We start from the raw sequence: 22,556 nt of genomic DNA on the forward strand, positions 1-22,556 counted from the left end.
GATTGAATGATTGAAATATTTATTGTTAATAAATGGGACGCTTTGCGTTCCCAAACAGTCATCTCTGTCCCGACAATCCCCTCCGTGGTAGCAGGAACCCCTATATACTACGGTAATTACACATCAAAACCCTGCGGCTTATAGTCGGGTGCGGCTTATATGTGGAGCAATCTGTATTTTCCCCTAAATTTAGCTGGTGTGGCTTATAGTCAGGTGCGGCTTATAGTCCGGAAATTACGGTAATTGGTTCTTTGGTCAAATAGTTGCCTAAATGATGTTTTACAGAACATCTTCAAGCCACTTTCTGACCGTCTCTTCAGGATGCGCTCTTTTGTGAGCGGTCTTATTAACGAGGCTCCACTTCGACAGTGTCTTCTCCCCGTCATTTTTGCTGTACCGGCGGTAGTTTTTAGCGCTTCCATAGCGAGTCTATTGACAGATACAAGTTAGAACTGTACGCTACTTTGTATTCATAATTTCTTTTTATTCATCTCATGAAAATGCATATATACAAGCCATATACAGTTGACACTTTCATTGTTTTTTTGTTTCTTATACATTTGCATGATCAGATGGAAGAATACTATTCTTATATTTATCTGCCCCCTTTTTAACACAAATTATTTTAGATGACTTTATCACTGTTCCCTCCACCAACACCCCAACTCCAACATACTTTTAATTTTTGTTTAAGCATTTTCAAAATGACACGTCCAATCAAAATCAAAAATCAGTTTGATATAATTCCAGTTGTCTCTTTTTGTAACTCTTTTTAAATTCAAAGATATTCTTGCAACTTTTTAAGTCTTTGTCTAGAGAATTCCATGCTTTCACACCAGCAACAGACAAGCACATTTGCTTCAAATTTGTTCGCACTCTTGGATGTTTAAAATCATACGGCCTTCTGTGGTTCTCATCTTCAGACGTGAACACAAATAACTTTTGTAAGTCCTTCGGAAGAACTTTATTCCTAGCTTTGAACATCACTAATAGAATATGCAATTCTACAATGTATTTTAGTTTTAATAATCCTGACCTAATGAAGAGTGGATTTGTGTGGTCTCCATATCCTACTGTAAAAATGATACGAATTGCTCTTTTCTGTAAAAGAAATAAAGGCATTATGTTGCTGTGATATGTATTCCCCATATTTCTGCACAATAATTGAAATAAGGTACAATAATTGAGCAATATAACATTCTCATTGTATTATATGGGAAACTGTATTTAACCTTGTTCAAAATAAATAAACTTTTAGATCGGTAGGTTGGAGTTCAAATCCCAGCCGAGTCATACCAAAGACTATAAAAATGGGACCCATAACCTCCCTGCTTGGCACTCAGCAACAAAGGGTTGGAGTTGGGGGTTAAATCACCAAAATGATTCCCGGGCGCGGCGCCGCTGCTGTCCACTGCTCCCCAAGGGGATGGGACAAATGCAGAGGACAAATTTTGCCACATCTAGTGTGTGTGTGACAATCATTGGTACTTTAATCTTTAAAAAGATACCTTATTTTTCACGTGCAATATATGAGCTTTCCATGTCAACTTTTCATCTAAGATGACCCTAAGAAATCTGATTTCAGACACCTTCTCAATTTTCACATTGTTTATGGATAAACTAACTTCTATCTTTCTTTTATTACTGAATACCATAAATTTAGTCTTTTCCAAGTTTAAAGATAATTTATTTACATCAAACCACAATTTTAGTTTAACCATTTCCTCTTCAATATTATCGGCTAAGATTTTCAAATCATCTCCTGAACAGTATACATTTGTATCGTCTGCGAATAATACATACTGTAAAATTTTCGAAACCCCACAAATATCATTTATATATAAAATAAAAAGTTTGGATCCTAAAATCGAACCTTGTGGAATTCCACATTCAATATTCATACATTCTGACCTATGATCATCGAACTCAACATATTGCTGTCGTCGTTGTAAATAGCTGATTAACCAGTCCAGTGCAACTCCTCTAACTCCATAAGTATATAATTTAGAAATGAGAATTTGATGATCTATAGTGTCAAATGTCTTCTTTAAATCAATGAACACTCCTATTGTGTATTTATTTTGATCAATTGCAGTTGTCATATCTTCAATAATGTTCATGATGGCCAAGCTCGTAGACTTATTTGATCGAAATCCATACTGACTTTCATTTAATAATTTATGTTTTTCAATAAAGCAGTCTAATTTATTAACAAACAGTTTTTCAAGCACTTTTGAAAATTGAGATAGGAGAGATACCGGTCTATAATTACCAAATGTATGTTTATCTCCGGTTTTAAATAAAGGTATGACCTTAGCTGTTTTCATACTGTCTGGGAAAACTCCTACTTTAAAAGAACAATTAATTATATAATGTAATGGTTTAATGATGCAATCAATTGTGTTTTTTATTATTTTCATGTCAATACCCTCATTGTCTGTTGAGGTCTTGTTTTTTAGTTTATAAACCACAGATAATATTAGTCACTTCACTAAGAAACATTAACTGCATAACCCTATTTTCCCTTTTCCAGACACCCCCTGATTGATCATTAGCTCTCGGTATTTTGTTTGCTAAGCTAGGTCCTACATTTACAAAGAATTGTTTTAATTCATTGACAACTTCATCTTTGTTTTCAATTAACATATTATCTTTTTTTAAATATCTAGGTAGTTCTGTTCACCTTGTCCTATTCCCTATTGCTTTATTCAAAATATTCCATGTAGCCTTCATGTTGTTTTTATTTTCATGCAACATTCTTTTGTAATATTCCCTTTTTGCTTGTCTCAATATATTGGTCAACTTGTTTTTGTAGTTCTTATAGCGTTTTTCAGCATTCTCTGTTCTTGATTTGATAAACTCCTTATAAAGTCTATTTTTCTTTTTACATGCATTTTTCAAACTGTTTATCATCCAAGGTGCATTATTTTGCCTTTGTTTAGATCTGCATGGAACCTCAGGACAATGCTTGTTATACAGAGTAATATAATGTTTAAGAAAATAATCATAGGCAGTGTTTATATCGTCTGTGTACACCTCTTTCCATTCTTGTTTTAATAGGTAACTCCTGAAGTTGTTAATATGATTGACACTTCTTTTCCTCTTAAGTATTTGATGATATGTTCTTTTAGGGAATTGATAGTCAAATATTGCAAATATAGGCAGATGATCACTTATGTCATTCATCACTAACCCAGTAGTGATGTGAATCCCTAAAACATTTGTAAATATATTGTCTATTAAGGTTGCACTAGTTGTGGTTATTCTGCTAGGCTTTGTAATTAATGGGTACAGCCCTTTTTCATATAATATCTCTAAAAAATCTGATGTTTGTTTATGTGAATCTACCTTTAAAAGATCAATATTATAATCTCCACAAATTACGATAGTCCTATTTTTATTTAGACCATTAATCATTTCCTCTAATTTATCCATGAAGGTTTCCACTTTTGATCCTGGTTTTCTATATACACATGCAACAACAATGTTTCTGTTTTGTTCTAATTCTATCTCAACAGCTACACACTCCATTAAATCATTTATGGCCATTGTCATACATTTAACTGGTCTGCATTTTAGTTCATTATATAAATAGAGGGCCACCCCTCCTCCAGTCCTGTTGTCTCTGCTAGTGACATACAGATCATAGTCCTTTAATTTCAGATCAACCTCCTTGCCTTTCTTTATCCATGTTTCAGATAAAGCAATTACTTTAAATCTACCTTTAAGTGACTCTAAAACATTTTTGATTTTATTAAAGTGTTTTGGTAGACTTCTACAAATAAAATGAATCAAAGAAAATGTAATTTCTATGCCTACGTCATCAAGTTGTTCCTCAGTTTAATACCGGCAAGAACTATTAATATGCATAAATATATGAGTGTCTGGATCCACTTCATTATCAAAATCAAATGTGCCTCTGGAGTCTCTGGATGAGTCTAGATGAGTCTCTGGATCCACTTCATTCTCAAAATCAAATGTGGAATTAGAAATGGCAACAGCAGAGAATGAATGCCCCACAACAAGAGGATAGAGAAAAAGTAGGATCTTATTGACTACGGCGCGGATTACAATGGCAGACGCGTGCAAATGTTCTGGACTTTTGCAGATCCCAAATACAGCAGGAACCAATAAATAAGAAAAGTTGGTTTTGCGTAATAGGTCGAAACAAAATGCCTCCTAATAGGTGCCATTTTGGGGTCCTCATACACATACACCAAAATAATACCCGTATGTTGAAGCAGTCTGACTACGGTAAACGTAACGCGCCGACAATCTATCAAACGGTGTGGCTTTGTAGCTTACCAAAATTGTACTAAAACATGTTGACAGATTTTTGAGTGCTGTGTGTAATGTTCTATGTTCTCAAAGAAATATCAAAGTTTTGGGCTTGCTTGCTAGTGTCATTTATTTAACAGGCGTCAACCTACAGTACATACGTATCTCTTTTTGTGACTGCAATCTACTGGTCACACTTATCATCACACCATATACAAAATAAAATTGCTTCAAGGTCGTTAAGCACAACCAGAATCATTACATTAGGCGCAAGGGGTCGTAAGGTGCACAGTAAATTTTTGAGAAAAGGAAAGGATTTTAAGTGTGCCCTATAGTTCGAAAAATACGTTATATATAATATGCTTGGTATACAGCTGTTACCCACTTTTGTATTTTGCAAAGATGCCGACTCATCCGATCCAAGAAAATGACATCTTTGTTCACTATAGTGGGCTCCATTGATGGACCGGAGCACTGGAAAACAACAACAGCAAATGTAATTTGAGGATAAATTTGATCAGCCGTTAACTCTGCAATTATACAAACCACCACAATCTCTCCGATGTACTCAAAGGCACAATGTCCAATGCAGCCATACTGGATGGTGTAGCCAACAAACCCTAAGGTCTTCCCGAGAACACGGCGAAACATCTTCACCTACAGAGCAAATATATTAATATTCTCTTCAATAGCGCTTTTCATTGTAAAATACTTGAGACTGTACAGTGTTGTTGAGAATTACGGACATGACAAATACATTGGAGCCTCAGTACAAGATACTAAGTCGACAGTATTTTACTGACATATGTTTACCAGAGCTTCATATTCAAATAAAGAATTAAGTCAATTTGTGCCAATAGTAACAGAGAATTTTAATTATGTTTCTATTGTGAGACTATTTCATTTAGTTCCCCTTCCACCACAAATGTATGGTGGACATCAAAGACATCCATTGCTTTCGGTCTCCCCTAGAGGGGGGGGGGTTACCCACATATGCGGTCCTCTCCAAGGTTTCTCATAGTCATTCACATTGATGTCCCACTGGGGTGAGTTTTCCTTGCCCGTATGTGGGCTCTGTACCGAGGATGTCGTTGTGGCTTGTACAGCCCTTTGAGACACTTGTGATTGAGGGCTATATAAATAAACATTGATTGATTGATTGAAAGACATGTGCAGTAAGGATAATTTCAAACTGAATTTCGGAAGAAGTGTTTTCAAGCGCTCCAATCCGCATGACTATTGGCATAAACCTCCCGATCGGAATTAAATTTTGATCTGCACGTGTTTGATCGGGTCAGAATATTCCGAATGGCGTGTTTACATAAAGCATTTTTATTCCAATTGGACTTTTTATCCAATTAATTGTGTCCATATGGACATAGTTACTGTTCTGGTGTAACATAGCGTGCTACTTTTGATGTGGTTCTATGTAAACAAGACAGTGACAGAAGCACAGCAAGTTCAATGCAGGAAATATCATTTTACTAAGTATAGCAACCACCCTCAATAACCATAACTACACACGAAAATGAACTTGATATCAAATAGAAAGACGCAACGTCACACATACTCACTACTAATAACTACAAGAGAACAAATCAATGATTGAAGTGAAAAGCATCAGCTTGCAATCCAAACAACACCCCCTTTGTGGATCAGAAGACATGACAGCCTTGGAAGCACATTCAATCTCGTTATTAATCAGAGGCAACCCAATCCAGTGAAAAGATTCAAAAGAGCTGCCGTAACTGCCAACAAACTGCCACTGCTAAGCTAACAAACACTCTGTTACACATCACTGGGCAACAGGCACCCCCTTTTAAAGGTACACAAACTCTCAAATGCATAAGCCAGATATTTGAAGTATTTTTTTTTTAAAGTTACGCCTTCATTTCTTTCCTAGTAATTACATTTATTAAAATATAATTACGTCAGTAATTCAATTACTTTTTTGTAAAGTAACAAGTAGCTATAATTACTTTTTAAAAGTAATTTTCCGAACAGTAATGATGATACCATGTATGATAAAAAAAAAGCACAGTGGAGAATGATCACTAGCAGTCGCTCTGCACACCGCCAAGATGTGTGAATGAAAAGCCTGCGTTTATCAACTTGATTTACTAAAACAATGGCGACGTTTCACACTGCTGGGTCCGATGTCCATTTCTGATTTTTTTGTCAAATCCAAACTTTTTAGTGGCTGTTCACATTACAAAAAAAATGTGATTACTAATGTGAATGCAATCTGACCGGCATGTGGACATGATGTCATGACGTTGCACGTACTGTAGTGTTTACGGAAGTAAAATTGGCTTCAGCTCTAGTCAGTCTCATGCTACGTTCCATTTACCTCGGAAGTTGGAAGTCGAAGCTGAGAATGACGTGTGAGTGTTCTAGTTACGATGTCTGAAATCAAAATGTCCACACCCACAAAAGCCATTTTTACACTTGCTTTTTCTAACTATAAACAACTCATTGGAAAATTTGCACTCTTTCTGCAACCTTCAAATACGGAGGATTAAGAGGAAACACAGACCCTATAGCTAGCGATGTACAGAGTATATACCACATTAAATAAATGTAGTTTACACTACAGTGACGTTACCTTATATAAATGTAAAACAATACATTGTATATGGCTGACTTACTGCAACAACAACTAATCAGAAGTGCTAAAAACGGGTATTTTAGAAGCGCATATCACTGTTTACATCCGTTAGCACTGGCGCATTGGTGGCAATTTCAAGGATTTTGTGCAATCAAAGTCAAAATTTTGTGAACCAAATTATTGCGCGTAGAAGATTAAGAAGGAAGAAGAGAAGTATTTTGGCTCTCACAGTTTTACAACATACTTTGTTTCAATGTCTGCTTGAAGAGCGTGTCTGTTGAGTGGGGTCCGTGCCCGTGTGGCCCGACCTTGCGCTGTGGGGTCTCTGTTGGTGACTTGATGTGGTGGCGGCGCGGCCCCCATGTCTGGTCTGGATGCTGTGTCTCGGTTGTTTGGGCGGTGGTGTGTTTGTGCGGGTTTGAGTTGGGGTGGTGGGGTCTTTTGGTGGAGGGGGGATGTTGTTGACTCTTGTTTGCATGTTGGCGTTTGGAGTGACTGGCGGGCTGGCGCTGGCTGATCTCCATGATCCTGTTGGCGTGTGGTTGCCGGTCGCAGTTTTTTTTTATCGCTTTGATTTGATTGGGTGGTGCTGGCTGGCAGGACACGTTGGGAAGACTATGTCTCCCGGCTGGCCTGGGAACGCCTCAGGATCCCCCGGGAAGAGCTGGACGAAGTGGCTGGGGAGAGGGAAGTCTGGGCTTCCCTACTTAGGCTGCTGCCCCCGCGACCCGACCTCGGATAAGCGGAAGAAGATGGATGGATGAATGGATGGTGCTGGCTGTCTGGGGGTATTGCAGCTGCTGTTTCTGCTGCCGTTTGTTTGTGGTGTGGGCGCCCGTGGCTGCTGGGTCTGGTGCAGGGGGGTGGCTGATGTTGTGACTGGTGGCAGCGCGCACTCGCGCGGTGGTTGTCGGGGCTGACGAACTGTGTATATGTATGTATATGTGTGTGTATGTGTATGTATGTATATATATGTGTATGTGTATATATGTGTATGTATATATGTGTATGTGTGTGTATGTTTACATGTATATGTGTATGTGTATGTATATGTATATAGGTATGTATGTATATTTCTGGGGGTACGCTATGGGCCTGCCTGTCAGGCTGGGGTCGGCGCCTCAGGCTACTGCATCCGGACTGCGTGTCTGGAGCTCCTGGGTCCCACCGTCCATCCCTTCCGGGTGCCCGTCTTGGTTGGGGCCTGCTGGGTCTAGTCCCTGCGTCTACTGTGGTAGCTTGGTGCTGCAAGGTATTCCGAGGTGCTGCGAGTCGGCCAGTTGCTGGGGTAGTGACCTTGTGTGTCAGCATGTCTGTGATCTTCTTTTAATTCTTTTTTTTAAATGCATTTATTTATTTATTTAATTTTTTTTTTTTTTTTTTAATATATTTTATTAATATTATATATTTTTTCCCCCCTCCCTCAGGGGGTGGGGACTCAGCGGGGCGGTTGCTGGTTGTTCCATCTCCATCGTTGGGGTCCATGCGGGTGGGGTGGGTGGTTCCCGTGGCCCCGTGCTGGGTGGTCTTGCGGCGGCCGACTTGGGTGGGGTGGCCGGGGACTGGCCTCGCCGCGCTCTCCGGGGGTGGGGGGTGGGCTCGTGGGGGCCCGGTTGCCGGTGGGACGGGGGCGGTCTTCCCGTCCGGTTGTGGGGAGTCTCAGGGCCCCCCGGCCGGGGCGTCCCGCCTTTCTGCCCGTGTGGGGTGTGGTCTCTCGCTGGCTTGGGGTCTGGCTGTCCCCTGATTTTCTCGTGCCTTGTCCTCTGCTTGGTGCGTCTGTCTGCGGCCTGCTGCTGACCCTTGGGTTCCTGTCGCTGGCCGGCTTGGCTGCGTGGGGGCGGTGGTCCCTGGTTCCCTGGGCACCACACCTACTGTTTGTTGGTTGGGCTCTCGGGGAGGCTGGGGCCGTACTCTGGCTCCCACACACACTGGGAGTCAAATGTATTGTACATACAAATTCACATATATTCACATACTGTACATACACACATACATACTGTAGGTACCTACGCTCCCACATACATATACAAATACAGTACATATTTACATACTCATAGTTCGTACATCCACACGCACATTCATTATACAAACATACACATACTGTACATATACATTCACTGTACAAACATACATATACACATACTGTACATATACACTCACTGTACAAACACTTATACAAATTCTGTACATATACATTCACTGTACAAACACATATACACAATATGTACATATACAAGTACATATGCATACATACACTCATGCATATAATCACGTTTCATCAAACATATATTAATGTTGTTGCCCTACGGTAAACTGGGTACAACACATGGCACACTGACAAAGCTTAACCTATTGTTACTATAACAATCTACAAGGTTAATGTAGGTTGCTTCTCTTTCTTCCCCTCCATTTTTCTGCATTCTTTCGTATCTCAAGTTATCATTACATATATGTATTGTTGCATTTGAACAACTGTATTTTTGATAATAAAGGTAAAGTATTGGTATTGTTCATTATGAATAGCGCTATTTCTATAGGTATTTGTATTGCTCCATTTGTAGTGTAATAATGCTCATTGTCATTTCTGTATTATTTTTTATTTTCGCTAACTGCTTATTTGCTATTACTTTTAACATCATATTTGTACATGTCGTATTTGCTGATGTTGCTCTACTGTTGTTGTTGTTGTTGTTGTGTTTGCTGTTGTTGTTTTTGTCTCTCTGTCTAATCCCCCTCTTGTCCCCACAATTTCCCCCTCTGTCTTCCTTTTTTTCCTCTTTCTATCCCCTCCTGCTCCGGCCCGGCTGCACCAAATGATAATATAAATACATTTAATAAAGTCAAATACAAATAAGGCAACAACAGAAGTATCCTACACTTCTCTTTTGTAAAGTAAATCTGAACAGCCGATATGGGCATCTACATCAAATATATGATTTGCCTGAGAAGCTGGACAAGACAAAAATAAAATAAAATAAATAAAAAAATAAAAAATAAATAAAAAGAAGAGTGTGTCTGTGGGCGAGTAGTCGTAGACAGGACTGGTGGAAGTTTTACGTGAGTTCCTAAAGCATTTTATGTTCACCTCTTTTCTGCTCCGTTGTCAACTATTTATTCTATAACAGTCTATATTGGCGAAAAATTATGATGCTTATCGGTTTTTGATGATGTTCAAGTCGGATAAATGCGACAGGAGTGCGGCAGCGCTCACAATGGGGACGCATCGCATATATATCCAATTTATTTCCACATATGAAAGAGGCCTGGGTCGGATATAAAAAATTGGGAATTGCACTGTTTGGATACAGGTTGCATATGGGCCTTTTGCCAATGTTTTACTTGATTATTTATTTGCATACAATGTATAAGACAACATTTTATTTACATAAGTATTTTATTCGAGCCAAAAGTTTTAAATTTTCACTATATTAATCTCAATGTTAGAGATTATCATTTATTTACATGCAGTGTGCAATGCTTTATTTTTGTTTACAGAAGTATTCTATTCAAGACCTAAGTATTGCTTCCCAGAGGAAGCTCTTAATTTAGTTAATTCCACAAAAACTACAATTTATACCTTGTCTAAAAAACAACAACATTATTCAAATTTAAATTTTGCTAAGAGTAAGATGCAATGTCATTTCAATCCACTAATTGTGATCGAATAAAAGAAACATGTATTATCTCTGTCATTTGTATTCAATGGTTTCTTTAAAACATAGGGAAAATAAATCGGAATAAATCGTAAATTACATTTTTTGTTAAAAAATCTGTGATTTTTTAATTTGGCCATATTGCCCAGGCCTACAATCTATATTTTAGGCTGCATTTTAAATTATACACTATATCACCAAATCATAATATTACAATACTGTATCGTATCGTGACTCAAGTATTGCAGTATGTATTGTATCGTAGAGTCATTACCAATACCCAGCCCTATGCATGTCAGGCCTGTCGTTTGTGATATCACTTTGTCCATGCAGGTCTTATGTACATTGTTTTAATCCGTATTCAGTAAAAGGCGGTGTAGTGTAAACAGCTCTTAAGTCAATGACTTATGTCGAATTTCCAAAGCCACAAGCTATTTATTTGGAGCTTAATTTTTCTTTAGGGTGTAGACAAGGTTGTCACAGTTGGCTAAGATGGCACATTCCCTAGTGTTTCATTCTCAGAAGCCAGTTCACACCACAAAACTGCCTTGAACTTTGACCCAGAGTACGACAGACCAATCAACACATTGCGCTCAGGTGATGGACAAAACACAGAAGCTGTGACACTTACACACAAGGCAGCTCTGCACTGTTTGTGGCTTGTCGCTCACACTGCCTCCACCACAAGAGCACATCAATAATTAGAGCAGTTATCAGCTTCTGTCAGCACCATAGAAACACAAAGACAACACAAAGAGCTGTCAGGGTGCCCTGAAAAACACTGCCAAACACGTACAAGATATATTCGCCTTGTGAGCAAACATCCTAGTCACACTTAGCGTATTGACTTTTACTCAAGGTGCTGCGTGGACAGAGGGCAAAGACTATCAGTACACAAGTCATGCGCAGTGCATACACAGTCCACCTGCACCAAAAGACACTTCACGTTCATGATTAGAGAAGGATATGTGCAGCTTAGCTTAAAGCTCAGTCTGCTCTATAAACAATTTTTGAACAGGCCGCTATCCTGCCAGTCCACCACTGGGTAACAACATTTTTGTCTCCATCTCCCCGGCTCCTTCTGTCTTGTTCCCCCCGTCTACGTCCCATCCCAGCGTATTATTAACCAAAGCAAGCAGAGCGGAAACCAAAGCCACAAATCCTTAGAGCTCTGGGAATGACTTCCCAAAGATGGACACGGATTAGACCCCCATTTTCTCCTTTGCCCGGCCACCGCTACCCCACTCTGTCCCCAGGCTCCCAACAGACCGAGTGTCAGGTGGCTCTCGCAGCCTTGCCAAAAGGTGTTACCCCTAATCCCATTACTAAACCCTCCCCCCAATCCCCAACTTTTCAAACGCACACACACACATCAAAACACGATGTGTTCCCATTCATGCCAACTGCATTCCAACTATTAAACCTTATGCCTATTGTTTCATCCCTACCATGTCTGTTTCTCTTGCACATTTGACAGTCTTTCTGGTCTGAAATTTCCAGACTCATAAACTCACCAGGTGCCATGACTAGAATCCTACTTCTATATATCTGTTTGTAGCTATTCGTCGATGATGTGCCATTCTCTGCCAAAACACTAGGAGTGGCGTTTTATGGGGTCAACTCAGTGAGCAACCATGACACTACTATTTAGTTTATTAGCTTCTTTCGTTGCTGGTGAACAATGGCAATTAAAGAGAGACAGAGAGTGTTATTAGAGCTGTAAGTAAATAATTTGTTATAACACTAACTTTTATTGTAAATGTTGATCCAAAATCGGAGAATGTGTAGGTGTTTCATGCCCTCTAAACGTGGCGTATACACACAAGAAATAATGCACTAAAAGCAATCCAATCATTGCCCCTAGACATGTCACAGATTTTGATTTTTTTTGGAAGAACCATGTGAGAGCCAGGGTAGTGTACCCTGCAGCAGCATAAACCAGGTTTTACAATGCCTGGTATTGATTTTGCTTTGTGACGTAAGGCATTTCATAAAGTTCCTCAGTCATATAAATCTAAATCATGGAGCACTTGGTGTTCTTTTGTGCTAATGTTCATTCAAGAACAGGGTTGGCACTCTCAAGTCAGACAATAACCATATCCATCCCTGTTTTTGAAAGTAAGTAATCTAAAGGTTAATGTGAATTACAAATTGGCAATAAGGTCTCATGTTCAACTGAATTTGCCTTTGTCCACTCAACTCCTCGTGGTGCTGGTGTAATGCAAAGACATGAGCTGTTTCTTTTGCTAGGATGGAGACCAGAAATATTTTCAACAGTGGACAGCGTCCTGTACAGCTGCCTTCATATCAGTGTGTGACCCCCTGCCGCCCCACTACCACTCCTCCTCCATTCCAGTGTGCATTCAGCATAGGTGGGGATTAAGGGATTTTGCATAATAAGATCACACGGCCAGTGGCTGATATCACTAGAGTCCATATGCAGCCGCCTGGTTTTCTGAGGCACCCTCTGTCATTGATAGTGTGTGCCGTGTGTGCTCGCATGTGGTGTGACTGTGAAGACACAAAAACATCACCTATGAGCTGCAGTTGCTCTTTTGGGATATAACAGGAGGTGGACATCCTCAGAGACATGTGATTGGATCTCTATTACCTCGGATTCCCCAGAGTCAGCAAAGCCAACACTATGTCTTTCCCCTTAATACCCGGCGCACATGTGCAAGCTCTGACATTAATCGAATGCTGATTTACAGCTGTAAATTAACACAAAGTCTTTCCACTAATCCAGGATTACAAGCTAAACATGTTCAAGGGAAAACAAAGAAAGTCACCACAGCACTCTGTGCAGAACCATCTGTGGCTGCTGGCCTCCCACGGTCACAACACAGTGTTACAGTGTAGAAAATAGAGGGAGATCCCAAATGAATAGCTGCCGATGGCAACACCTCATTGTGTGTTTAACTCTGTGATCCTCTTAGCAAGGAAACACCATTGATGCAGATTGAACACATGTCACATACATGAATAAAATGTAAATGTATAAATGTTGATCAGCCAGCTGTCAAAAGTGACCGAAAAGCAAAATCAGGCTTATGCATCACTTTACGACATCGAAATGGAAGTGATAAGTCTTGACTGATTTGTAATTGTTCTTTATATATTTCAGAGGATATAAATGCTTCCCCAAGATTGAAAACTCAAACAATTACCAAAAATATGACTATTACATTAACAATGTTTTGCAATGGGAAAAAGAAGGCGTGCATTTGGAAATTGAGGAAATATTTTATGTAATTATAATTGTATTAGTAAGATTAAAACTTATTTTTTCTCTAGAAATTACAAAAAATATATATTTTAATATTAATATTTTCCTTTTTATTTATTTGTTGTTATTTACTTAAAGTTTTAGTTATTAGCGGTTCTATTTGTGTATTCTTGTAGTGTTTTTTTTATTTTATTCCAGTGTACCACCATTTATAAAACTGCAAAATAAAATTGTTATTCAGACATTATTAGGACCATACGGAAATACTCAAATCGGAATAGCAGCGACTGGTCCCCAGTGACTAGAAACTGCTATTGGCTGAATAATGTTAATTGATATACATGGCCAGTCTATTAGAGCCACAAAGACAATCTCAATTCAAACAGCACACAAGGGCCTTACGGTGGACTCCTTACACAACTAAATTAGGAAAACATGGGCTGAGAGAGAGGCAGGCAACAGGGGGGCTAAGAGGCTTACAAGCCCCTTGTCAGATATTCTTCTCCCTGAGGATCACAGATGGAAGGGAGAGTGGAGGAGAAGGCAGCATCAGAGAGGCAACCAATCCCACCTCTGATGTCTTCCTCTGGGCAGCAGAAGGCAGAAGAAAGGGTGGGGCTATAGTCCTGTTGCGCAAAGCTTAATTTGATTTTAATGTGAACAATAAAAGGGAGGTGGTTTGACTATGAAGGAGTGTCTGTTTCAACTATCAGTGCAATCAGAGTTAATCCTGCTGGTTTAGACAGAGACACCTGGCTGGATGGGGAGTGACATATGCAAAAGTCTCAGTCATAGAGTTGTATGTCTAACCCCCACCACTTCAAGATATGCCTTCTATTTGTGGGTTTAATGGAAAGAACTGATCTCCATATTGCTCTTTTCATTGTTGCTGATGGCAACACAGCCATGAAACAGCTGAGTGTGACTACTATTTAGCGAGCCGACTGTTTGGACCCACAATCAATGGGGTCAAGCCAGAGCAAATAATCTCCAGGTGATATGAATACAACTGCTATGGACTGAAAGGAAGTGAGGTTTGACAGAGTCCCCAGCCAATAATACTGAATGGAAAAGTGGTCACTAAGCCTTATTGTACTGAGCGCAAATGTATATGTGGTGCTGGCCTGGTGCTGAGAGAGCTGAGAGATCTTATCTAGTGTTGGATCACATTGACAAAGGCGTTTGTGTTTTGCTTTGACCTGCTGCTGACAAAAACGACTATATTTTAACACTAGTAAATGACAGATAACCACAACAAAAACGTTGGATTTTTCTTTAGGGGATGTCCTTCTCTTTCAAATTTGATTTAATCAAATAATTCCAGATGGATATTAAACATTATTGCAATTTGATCAAAATCAGAGGCTCTAACTAAAGCTATTTGAATAGTATAAACGCTTAGAACTGAATTAGGAGATAACCATCCTGTGCATATTGTTCTTTCGTGCTTGGAATATTACTTTTCTTCCATGGCAACAAAAACAAATATGGTGCATGTTGATTATAATCTTGCATCCACCCCTACTCAGACACAAAAACTTGTGGCAAATGGCAAAGATAGAGTGAAGAAACTAAAACAGTAAAACCAGGAAATGTCTGACATGTTATGACTGCTGCCATTATATAGCGCAATCAGATACAGCTCCTGGATAACCCTAACAAAAACACAAACGTGCATGTACCAAAGACACTTGGAAAAAAGTAGTTGTATTTTCCGACAATTAAACTACAGTACTTACATCACCATGCAGGGAAGTGCAGAAAAAAAACCCTGTCAAAATAGGATTGAATGCATTCAGAATTAAGTTACTGAGACATCGCAGAATATGTGGTAACACTTTTTGCAGAAGTATGTAGATGAGAAGAATTGTTTTTATGGACATTTCCTGAAAAAATCAATAGTGTCGAACATGCATACAGTTGCAATATGGTACATCACATATTACCAGTTTCCATATACATGTATATATGTTCAAAAAGAAGTGGGAAAAAGCAGAGCTTATTAAATCCTAACCCCTTTCGTAGCACTTCCTAACACTTTTGTTGTGCTTAATTTTTAACAGATTAAATAACTAAATAATCAATAAAGTTCTCATGGATAAATAGTTAAGTAAGTTGTGATTCACATAATGTGATATCATGATTACAAATGTTTTGATAAAGTTCAAGATGTTTATCAGAATTCTTCTTCCTTACACTTTGTACTTTTGAGTTTGAAAAGTTTCTTAAACTAGATCATATTAATACATTGTTTGACGCCTTTGCCTTTCCATAATTTAATGCACATACTGATATACTTAATGCTTTAAGAGTTGTACGAGCATACGGATATTAAGTGTTGTACATGCATACAAATGTTTTAAGTGAAATATTTCCCTCGGGTTATATTTCTCCTCTTTTGTTAGGAAGAATTGTTGTATATTCTTGTGTAGCAGGTATAGGTTGCTTTGTGCATACTTTTAGCTGTTTGCAAATGCACTGACTAAATCATTGAATTTCAATATTTTTGATTCAATAAGTTTGAATTGTTGTCGCCGATAGCCAACATTATGTTTTACCGAAACTGACTTTTTTTTGTTACACGGTTAGTGAATTATTACAATAGGGCTGCAGCTATTGCTTATTTCAATAATCGAGTTATCTATCTATTAGTTTGTTCGATACATCGAGTAATTGGACAAAACACATTTTATGGAGTCCCAATGTGTATTTTAGGGAGAATGTGTCTGCTTGCCATTACCTTCATTCATTTATTTTAATACATTCACATCATCAACATTGAAATTATGTGAGCATTAATATTTTTTTAACATATAAATATTTATATATATAAATATATATATATGTCTTTGGAGGTGGACACTAAATTGGCCCTAGTGTGTGAATGTGAGTGTGAATGTTGTCTGTCTATCTGTGTTGGCCCTGCGATGAGGTGGCGACTTGGCCAGGGTGTACACCGCCTTCCGCCCGATTGTAGCTGAGATAGGCTTCAGCGCACCCCGCGACCCCGAAGGGAATAAGCGGTAGAAAATGGATGGATGGATGGATATATATATATATATATATATATATATATATATATATATATATATATATATATATATATATATATATATATATATATATATATATATATTCATTATTTTTATTTTTTTTAATTCACCTATTTCTTTTGTCTAGTTTGAATACATATGTTCCACTTAAATCATGCTCTATTACATTGTTTAGAAATTACTTTTGAACTGAAGTTATTGTTTTCTTCTTTTCACTAAAGACCGATTTTAGAGCTGTAATAATAATACTATACCTTGTTGATACAGTAAAACCATGATATTTTTGTCTAAGGTTTTCATACCATCAAAATACGGACGGTGCCTACATCACAAATGCAAAAAGTCTCACAGTGCCTCCACACAACGACACTACCGTATCCTGTAAGGCACATTAAAAACGACGCTACAATGGCGGACTCGGGGAAGGAAGTTATAATTAAAGATTAAATCAAAAGTGTGCACTCACTTTGGCTTTCATAGTGTGAATGGGACCAGGCTGGATAAGGACTTTGCTGTATAAGAGTCACATAAAAATGCAATAGACTGTAGGCCTGGGCCGATATTCAATAAGTCAATTAAACGACGATACATTAAAATTGAGTCAGTAAGTTTTCCAGCATCGATAAATCGCCAAGTGCATACTTCAAGAGCATTCACGCTTTTTGTTTTGCGTTTGTGCCATAGCGTAATGAAAGGGGTGAATTCTCTTGCCCTCATTAAGTGTTTATGACTCCTTGTGCAGGGCCGCTGGCTCGCTAGCATCACACAGTGAAACGAGTTAGAATGTAGCAGCCAACATGGACAACATGATCACAAAACCAAATGCCATTGCACCAGTGTAGGAATATTTCAGCTTAATTATTTGGAACAAGATGAGCCTATCAACACCGAAGAGTTAATTTGCCAAATTTGCGCAAATACAACAAACCTGCCTGCCCACTCGAAACATAACCACCTGACAGTTTACACTCACTTCACGTTTAGTGAGCAAACTAGGTCAGTGTAAACAAAATGGTGCAAAATAATGTGAGCGCATAGAAAGTGGGGTTAATACATTGCCATAGACATGCTGACAATTAATACTGTTATGAAACTAGCCTTTTTTTAAAGTGCTGTCATGTTGTCATGTCATGTTAGTGTTTCCTCACTCGGGATCTGCCAGACTAAAGTTTTTTTGCATATGACTTGTTAATACATCTGCTTATACTGTAGTGTTTTTATTGTTACTGTGACCTTTTGTTGAAAAAAAAAAGTTCTAACTTGATTGTCAGTAATGTACAACTCTACCAACATGTAAAATATTGTAGTGCAACTTTGTTTGTCAATCCTTTATTTAGCCATTTTATTATGTTTATTTGTGTATATTTGTGCCGCACGCCCCCCCCCCCCCAACACATATTTTATTGGTTTTAGTTGTGATTTTTATTTAAGTGCAACATTTTGCTAACAGACAAAGTATATTTTGCTAACAGACAAAGTATATTTTAAAAATGGCGGCGCATGGCTATGGCTATGCTGCGGCTATGCTAATGCTCTTGGGAGTGTAGAGCGATTTGGCAAAAAACACCCGTCATTTCTGTCAATTTCACGGCTGGCTCAAAGCGTGAACACTCTGTGATCACATACGACCGACGGACAATTCTGGATGTGGATGGATCGGGTCGTTATAGATTGAAAGATGCATGTACGGTGGACCTCCTCGCTAGCATGGGAATACTTCGCGGACTACATCGAGCGGCCTTTGTAGCAGCGGAGTCAAGTGCTAGCGGTGACCGCCAATGGAGACGACGTAAGCGGTGCGAGCGGAAGCAGAAGCGGGGTTGCTGAGCGGGGCTAACAACAAAAGAGAAAAGCTAACCAAAGAAGCGTGGAGTCTCCGGGTAAGAAGCCATTTAAATTAGAACTAGCTGGCGTCAGGCTGGATAATCCCTGCACACATAGCAATTCTCTTAGAATAAAACACAACTCACATAATGTTTTTTCTTTTGTGACCGTGTCAGAGGCAGACATACATTTTAATGAGGTAGCTAACTATGATGCGTTCAGTTTATCGCAACATCAAGCAAACAATCTGAATATCTCCGTCGTATCAATTCCTAGATATGGTCGAAACTATTTAAAGTGCAATACGCATAATAAACGCAACATTATTAATATTGCTACTTCGGATAATTTCAACAAACAATCCTCAAAACAGCCCACTACCTATAATATGGGCTTTTTAAACATAAGATCATTATCTTCCAAAACGTTATTAGTTAATGAAGTCATTAGAGACAACAAACTTGACGTCGTTGGTCTCGCCGAGACCTGGCTCAAACCAGACGATTTTTTTGCGCTAAATGAGGCATCTCCTCCTAACTATACCAATACACATGTTGCCCGACCTCTTAAAAGGGGAGGGGGTGTCACACTAATATACAATGAAAACTATAATCTTACACCTAACCTAAATAATAAATATAACTCGTTTGAGGTGCTCACTTTGAGGTTTGTCACACCGCTGCCTCTCCACCTGGCTGTTATCTACCGCCCCCCTGGGCCCTATTCGGACTTCATCAGTGAATTCTCAGAGTTTGTTGCTGATCTAGTGACGCACACCGACAATATAATCATAATGGGGGACTTTAATATCCATATGAATACCCCATCGGACCCTCCATGCGTGGCGCTCCAGACTATAATTGATAGCTGTGGTCTTACACAAATAATAAATGAACCCACGCATCACAACGGTAATACGATAGATCTGGTGCTTGTCAGGGGTGTCACCACCTCTAAAGTTACGATACTCCCATACACTAAAGTAATGTCCGATCATTACCTTATAAAATTCGAAGTTCTGACTCATTGTCAACAAACTAATAATAATAATAATAATAACTACTATAGCAGCCGCAACATTAATGCTGCCACAACGACGACTCTTACTGACCTACTGCCTTTGGTAATGGCACCATTCCCAAATTATGTGGGCTCTATTGATAACCTCACTAACAACTTTAATGACGCCCTGCGCGACACCATTGATAGTGTAGCACCGCTAAAGCTAAAAAGGGCCCCTAAAAGGCGTACCCCATGGTTTACAGAAGAAACTAAAGCCCAGAAATTATCATGTCGAAAGCTGGAACGCAAATGGCGTGCGACTAAACTTGAGGTTTTCCATCAAGCATGGTGTGATAGTTTAATAACTTATAAACACATGCTTACCTCAGCTAAAGCTAAATATTACTCAAATCTCATCCACCTCAACAAAAATGATCGTAAATTTCTGTTTAGTACAGTAGCATCGCTAACCCAACAAGGGACTCCTCCCAGTAGCTCCACCCACACAGCAGATGACTTTATGCATTTCTTTAATAAGAAAATTGAAGTCATTAGAAAAGAGATTAAAGACAATGCATCTCAGCTACAACTGGGTTCTATTAACACAAATACGACTGTATATACGATGGATACCGCCCTCCAAAATAGTTTCTCTCTCTTTGATGAAATAACATTGGAGGAATTGTCAAAATGTGTAAATGGGACAAAACAAACAACATGTTTACTTGACCCAATTCCTGGGAAACTTATCAAGGAGCTTTTTGTATTAGTAGGTCCATCAGTGTTAAATATTATAAACTTATCACTTTCCTCTGGCACTGTTCCCCTAGCATTAAAAAAAGCGGTTATTCATCCTCTACTCAAAAGACCTAACCTCGATCCTGATCTCCTGGTAAACTACCGGCCAGTATCCCACCTTCCGTTTATCTCGAAAAAATTGTAGCACAGCAGCTAAATGAACACTTAGCGTCTAACAATCTCTGTGAACCTTTTCAGTCCGGTTTCAGGGCAAATCACTCTACGGAGACAGCCCTCGCAAAAATGACTAATGATCTATTGCTAACGATGGATTCTGATGCGTCATCTATGTTGCTGCTTCTTAAACTTAGCGCCGCTTTCGATACTGTTGATCATAATATTTTATTAGAGGGTATCAAAACGCGTATTGGGATGACAGACTTAGCCTTGTCTTGGTTTAACTCTTATCTTACTGACAGGATGCAGTGTGTCTCCCATAACAATGTGACCTCGGACTATGTTAAGGTAACGTGCGGAGTTCCCCAGGGTTCGGTTCTTGGCCCTGCACTCTTTAGTATTTACATGCTGCCGCTAGGTGACATCATACGCAAATACGGTGTTAGCTTTCACTGTTATGCTGATGACACCCAACTCTACATGCCCCTAAAGCTGACCAACATGCCGGATTGTAGTCAGCTGGAGGCGTGTCTTAATGAAATTGAACAATGGATGTCCGCTAACTTTTTGCAACTCAACGCTAAGAAAACGGAAATGCTGATTATCGGTCCTGCTCAGCACCGACATATATTTAATAATACCACCTTAACATTTGACAACCAAACAATTAAACAAGGCGACTCGGTAAAGAATCGGGGTATTATCTTCGACCCAACTCTCTCGTTTGAGTCACACATTAAGAGTGTTACTAAAACGGCCTTCTTTCATCTCCGTAATATCGCTAAAATGCGTTCCATTTTGTCCACAAGCGATGCTGAGATCATTATCCATGCGTTCGTTACATCTTGTCTCGATTACTGTAACGTTTTGTTTTCGGGCCTCCCTATGTCTAGCATTAAAAGATTACAGATGGTACAAAATGCGGCTGCTAGACTTTTGACGAAAACAAGAAAGTTTGATCATATTACGCCTATACTGGCTCACTTGCACTGGCTTCCTGTGCACCTAAGATGCGACTTTAAGGTTTTACTACTTACGTATAAAATACTACACGGTCAAGCTCCTGCCTATCTTGCCAATTGTATTGTACCATATGTCCCGGCAAGAAATCTGCGTTCAAAGAACTCCGGCTTATTAGTGATTCCCAGAGCCCAAAAAAAGTCTGCGGGCTATAGAGCGTTTTCTATTCGGGCTCCAATACTATGGAATGCCCTCCCGGTAAAAGTTAGAGATGCTACCTCAGTAGAAGCATTTAAGTCTCATCTTAAAACTCATTTGTATACTCTAGCCTTTAAATAGACTCCCTTTTTAGACCAGTTGATCTGCCGTTTCTTTTCTTTTCTTTTTTACTCTGCTCCCAACCCGGGGTGGACCGCTAGCCTGTCCATCGGATGGGGACATCTCTACGCTACTGACCCGTCTCCACTCGGGATGGTTCCTGCTGGCCCCACCATGGACTGGACTTTCGCTGATGTGTTGGAATTTCACAATATTATGTCAGACCCACTCGACATCCATTGCTTTCGGTCTCCCCTAGAGGGGGGGGGGGGTTACCCACATATGCGGTCCTCTCCAAGGTTTCTCATAGTCATTCACATTGATGTCCCACTGGGGTGAGTTTTCCTTGCCCGTATGTGGGCTCTGTACCGAGGATGTCGTTGTGGCTTGTACAGCCCTTTGAGACACTTGTGATTTAGGGCTATATAAATAAACATTGATTGATTGATTGATTTTATTGTTTTAATATTTGTTTTATTCAACTTGGTGATTCAAAAGTTTACATTCCAATTACAATGTTTAAATATACAAGAAATACAAGTTTATTACGTTTGAAAGAATATGCATTCATTATTGTTATGTATTATCAATATATCAATGGTTAATTTGGTGTCATAAAAATATTGGCAATATTATCGTTACGCAATAATTTGTGAGCCAATATATCCATCCATCCATCCATCTTCTTCCGCTTATCCGAGGTCAGGTCGCGGGGGCAG

General features: G+C 39.2%; 1 protein-coding gene across 4 annotated transcripts in view; it reads right to left on the reverse strand.

Annotated features, from left to right (window-relative positions):
- Positions 1–22,556, reverse strand: part of immp1l (inner mitochondrial membrane peptidase subunit 1) — a 62,376-nt gene that overhangs the window by 28,867 nt on the left and 10,953 nt on the right. For 3 of the 4 annotated variants that reach the window (XM_062026617.1, XM_062026601.1, XM_062026625.1), the window contains exons 2-3: positions 4,825–4,935; positions 4,664–4,752 (exon numbers count right to left, since the gene is read on the reverse strand). In XM_062026617.1, the coding sequence (XP_061882601.1) occupies positions 4,664–4,752; positions 4,825–4,929 (194 nt within the window). In that variant the 5' untranslated portion in view covers positions 4,930–4,935. Of the gene's footprint in view, positions 1–4,663; positions 4,753–4,824; positions 4,936–7,130; positions 7,176–22,556 lie in introns of those variants that run through there. The other variant, XM_062026607.1, reaches the window with a different exon arrangement.

This window comes from Entelurus aequoreus, linkage group LG02, assembly GCF_033978785.1.
Source record: "Entelurus aequoreus isolate RoL-2023_Sb linkage group LG02, RoL_Eaeq_v1.1, whole genome shotgun sequence".
In the NCBI taxonomy this organism is placed as follows: Eukaryota; Metazoa; Chordata; class Actinopteri; order Syngnathiformes; family Syngnathidae; genus Entelurus; species Entelurus aequoreus.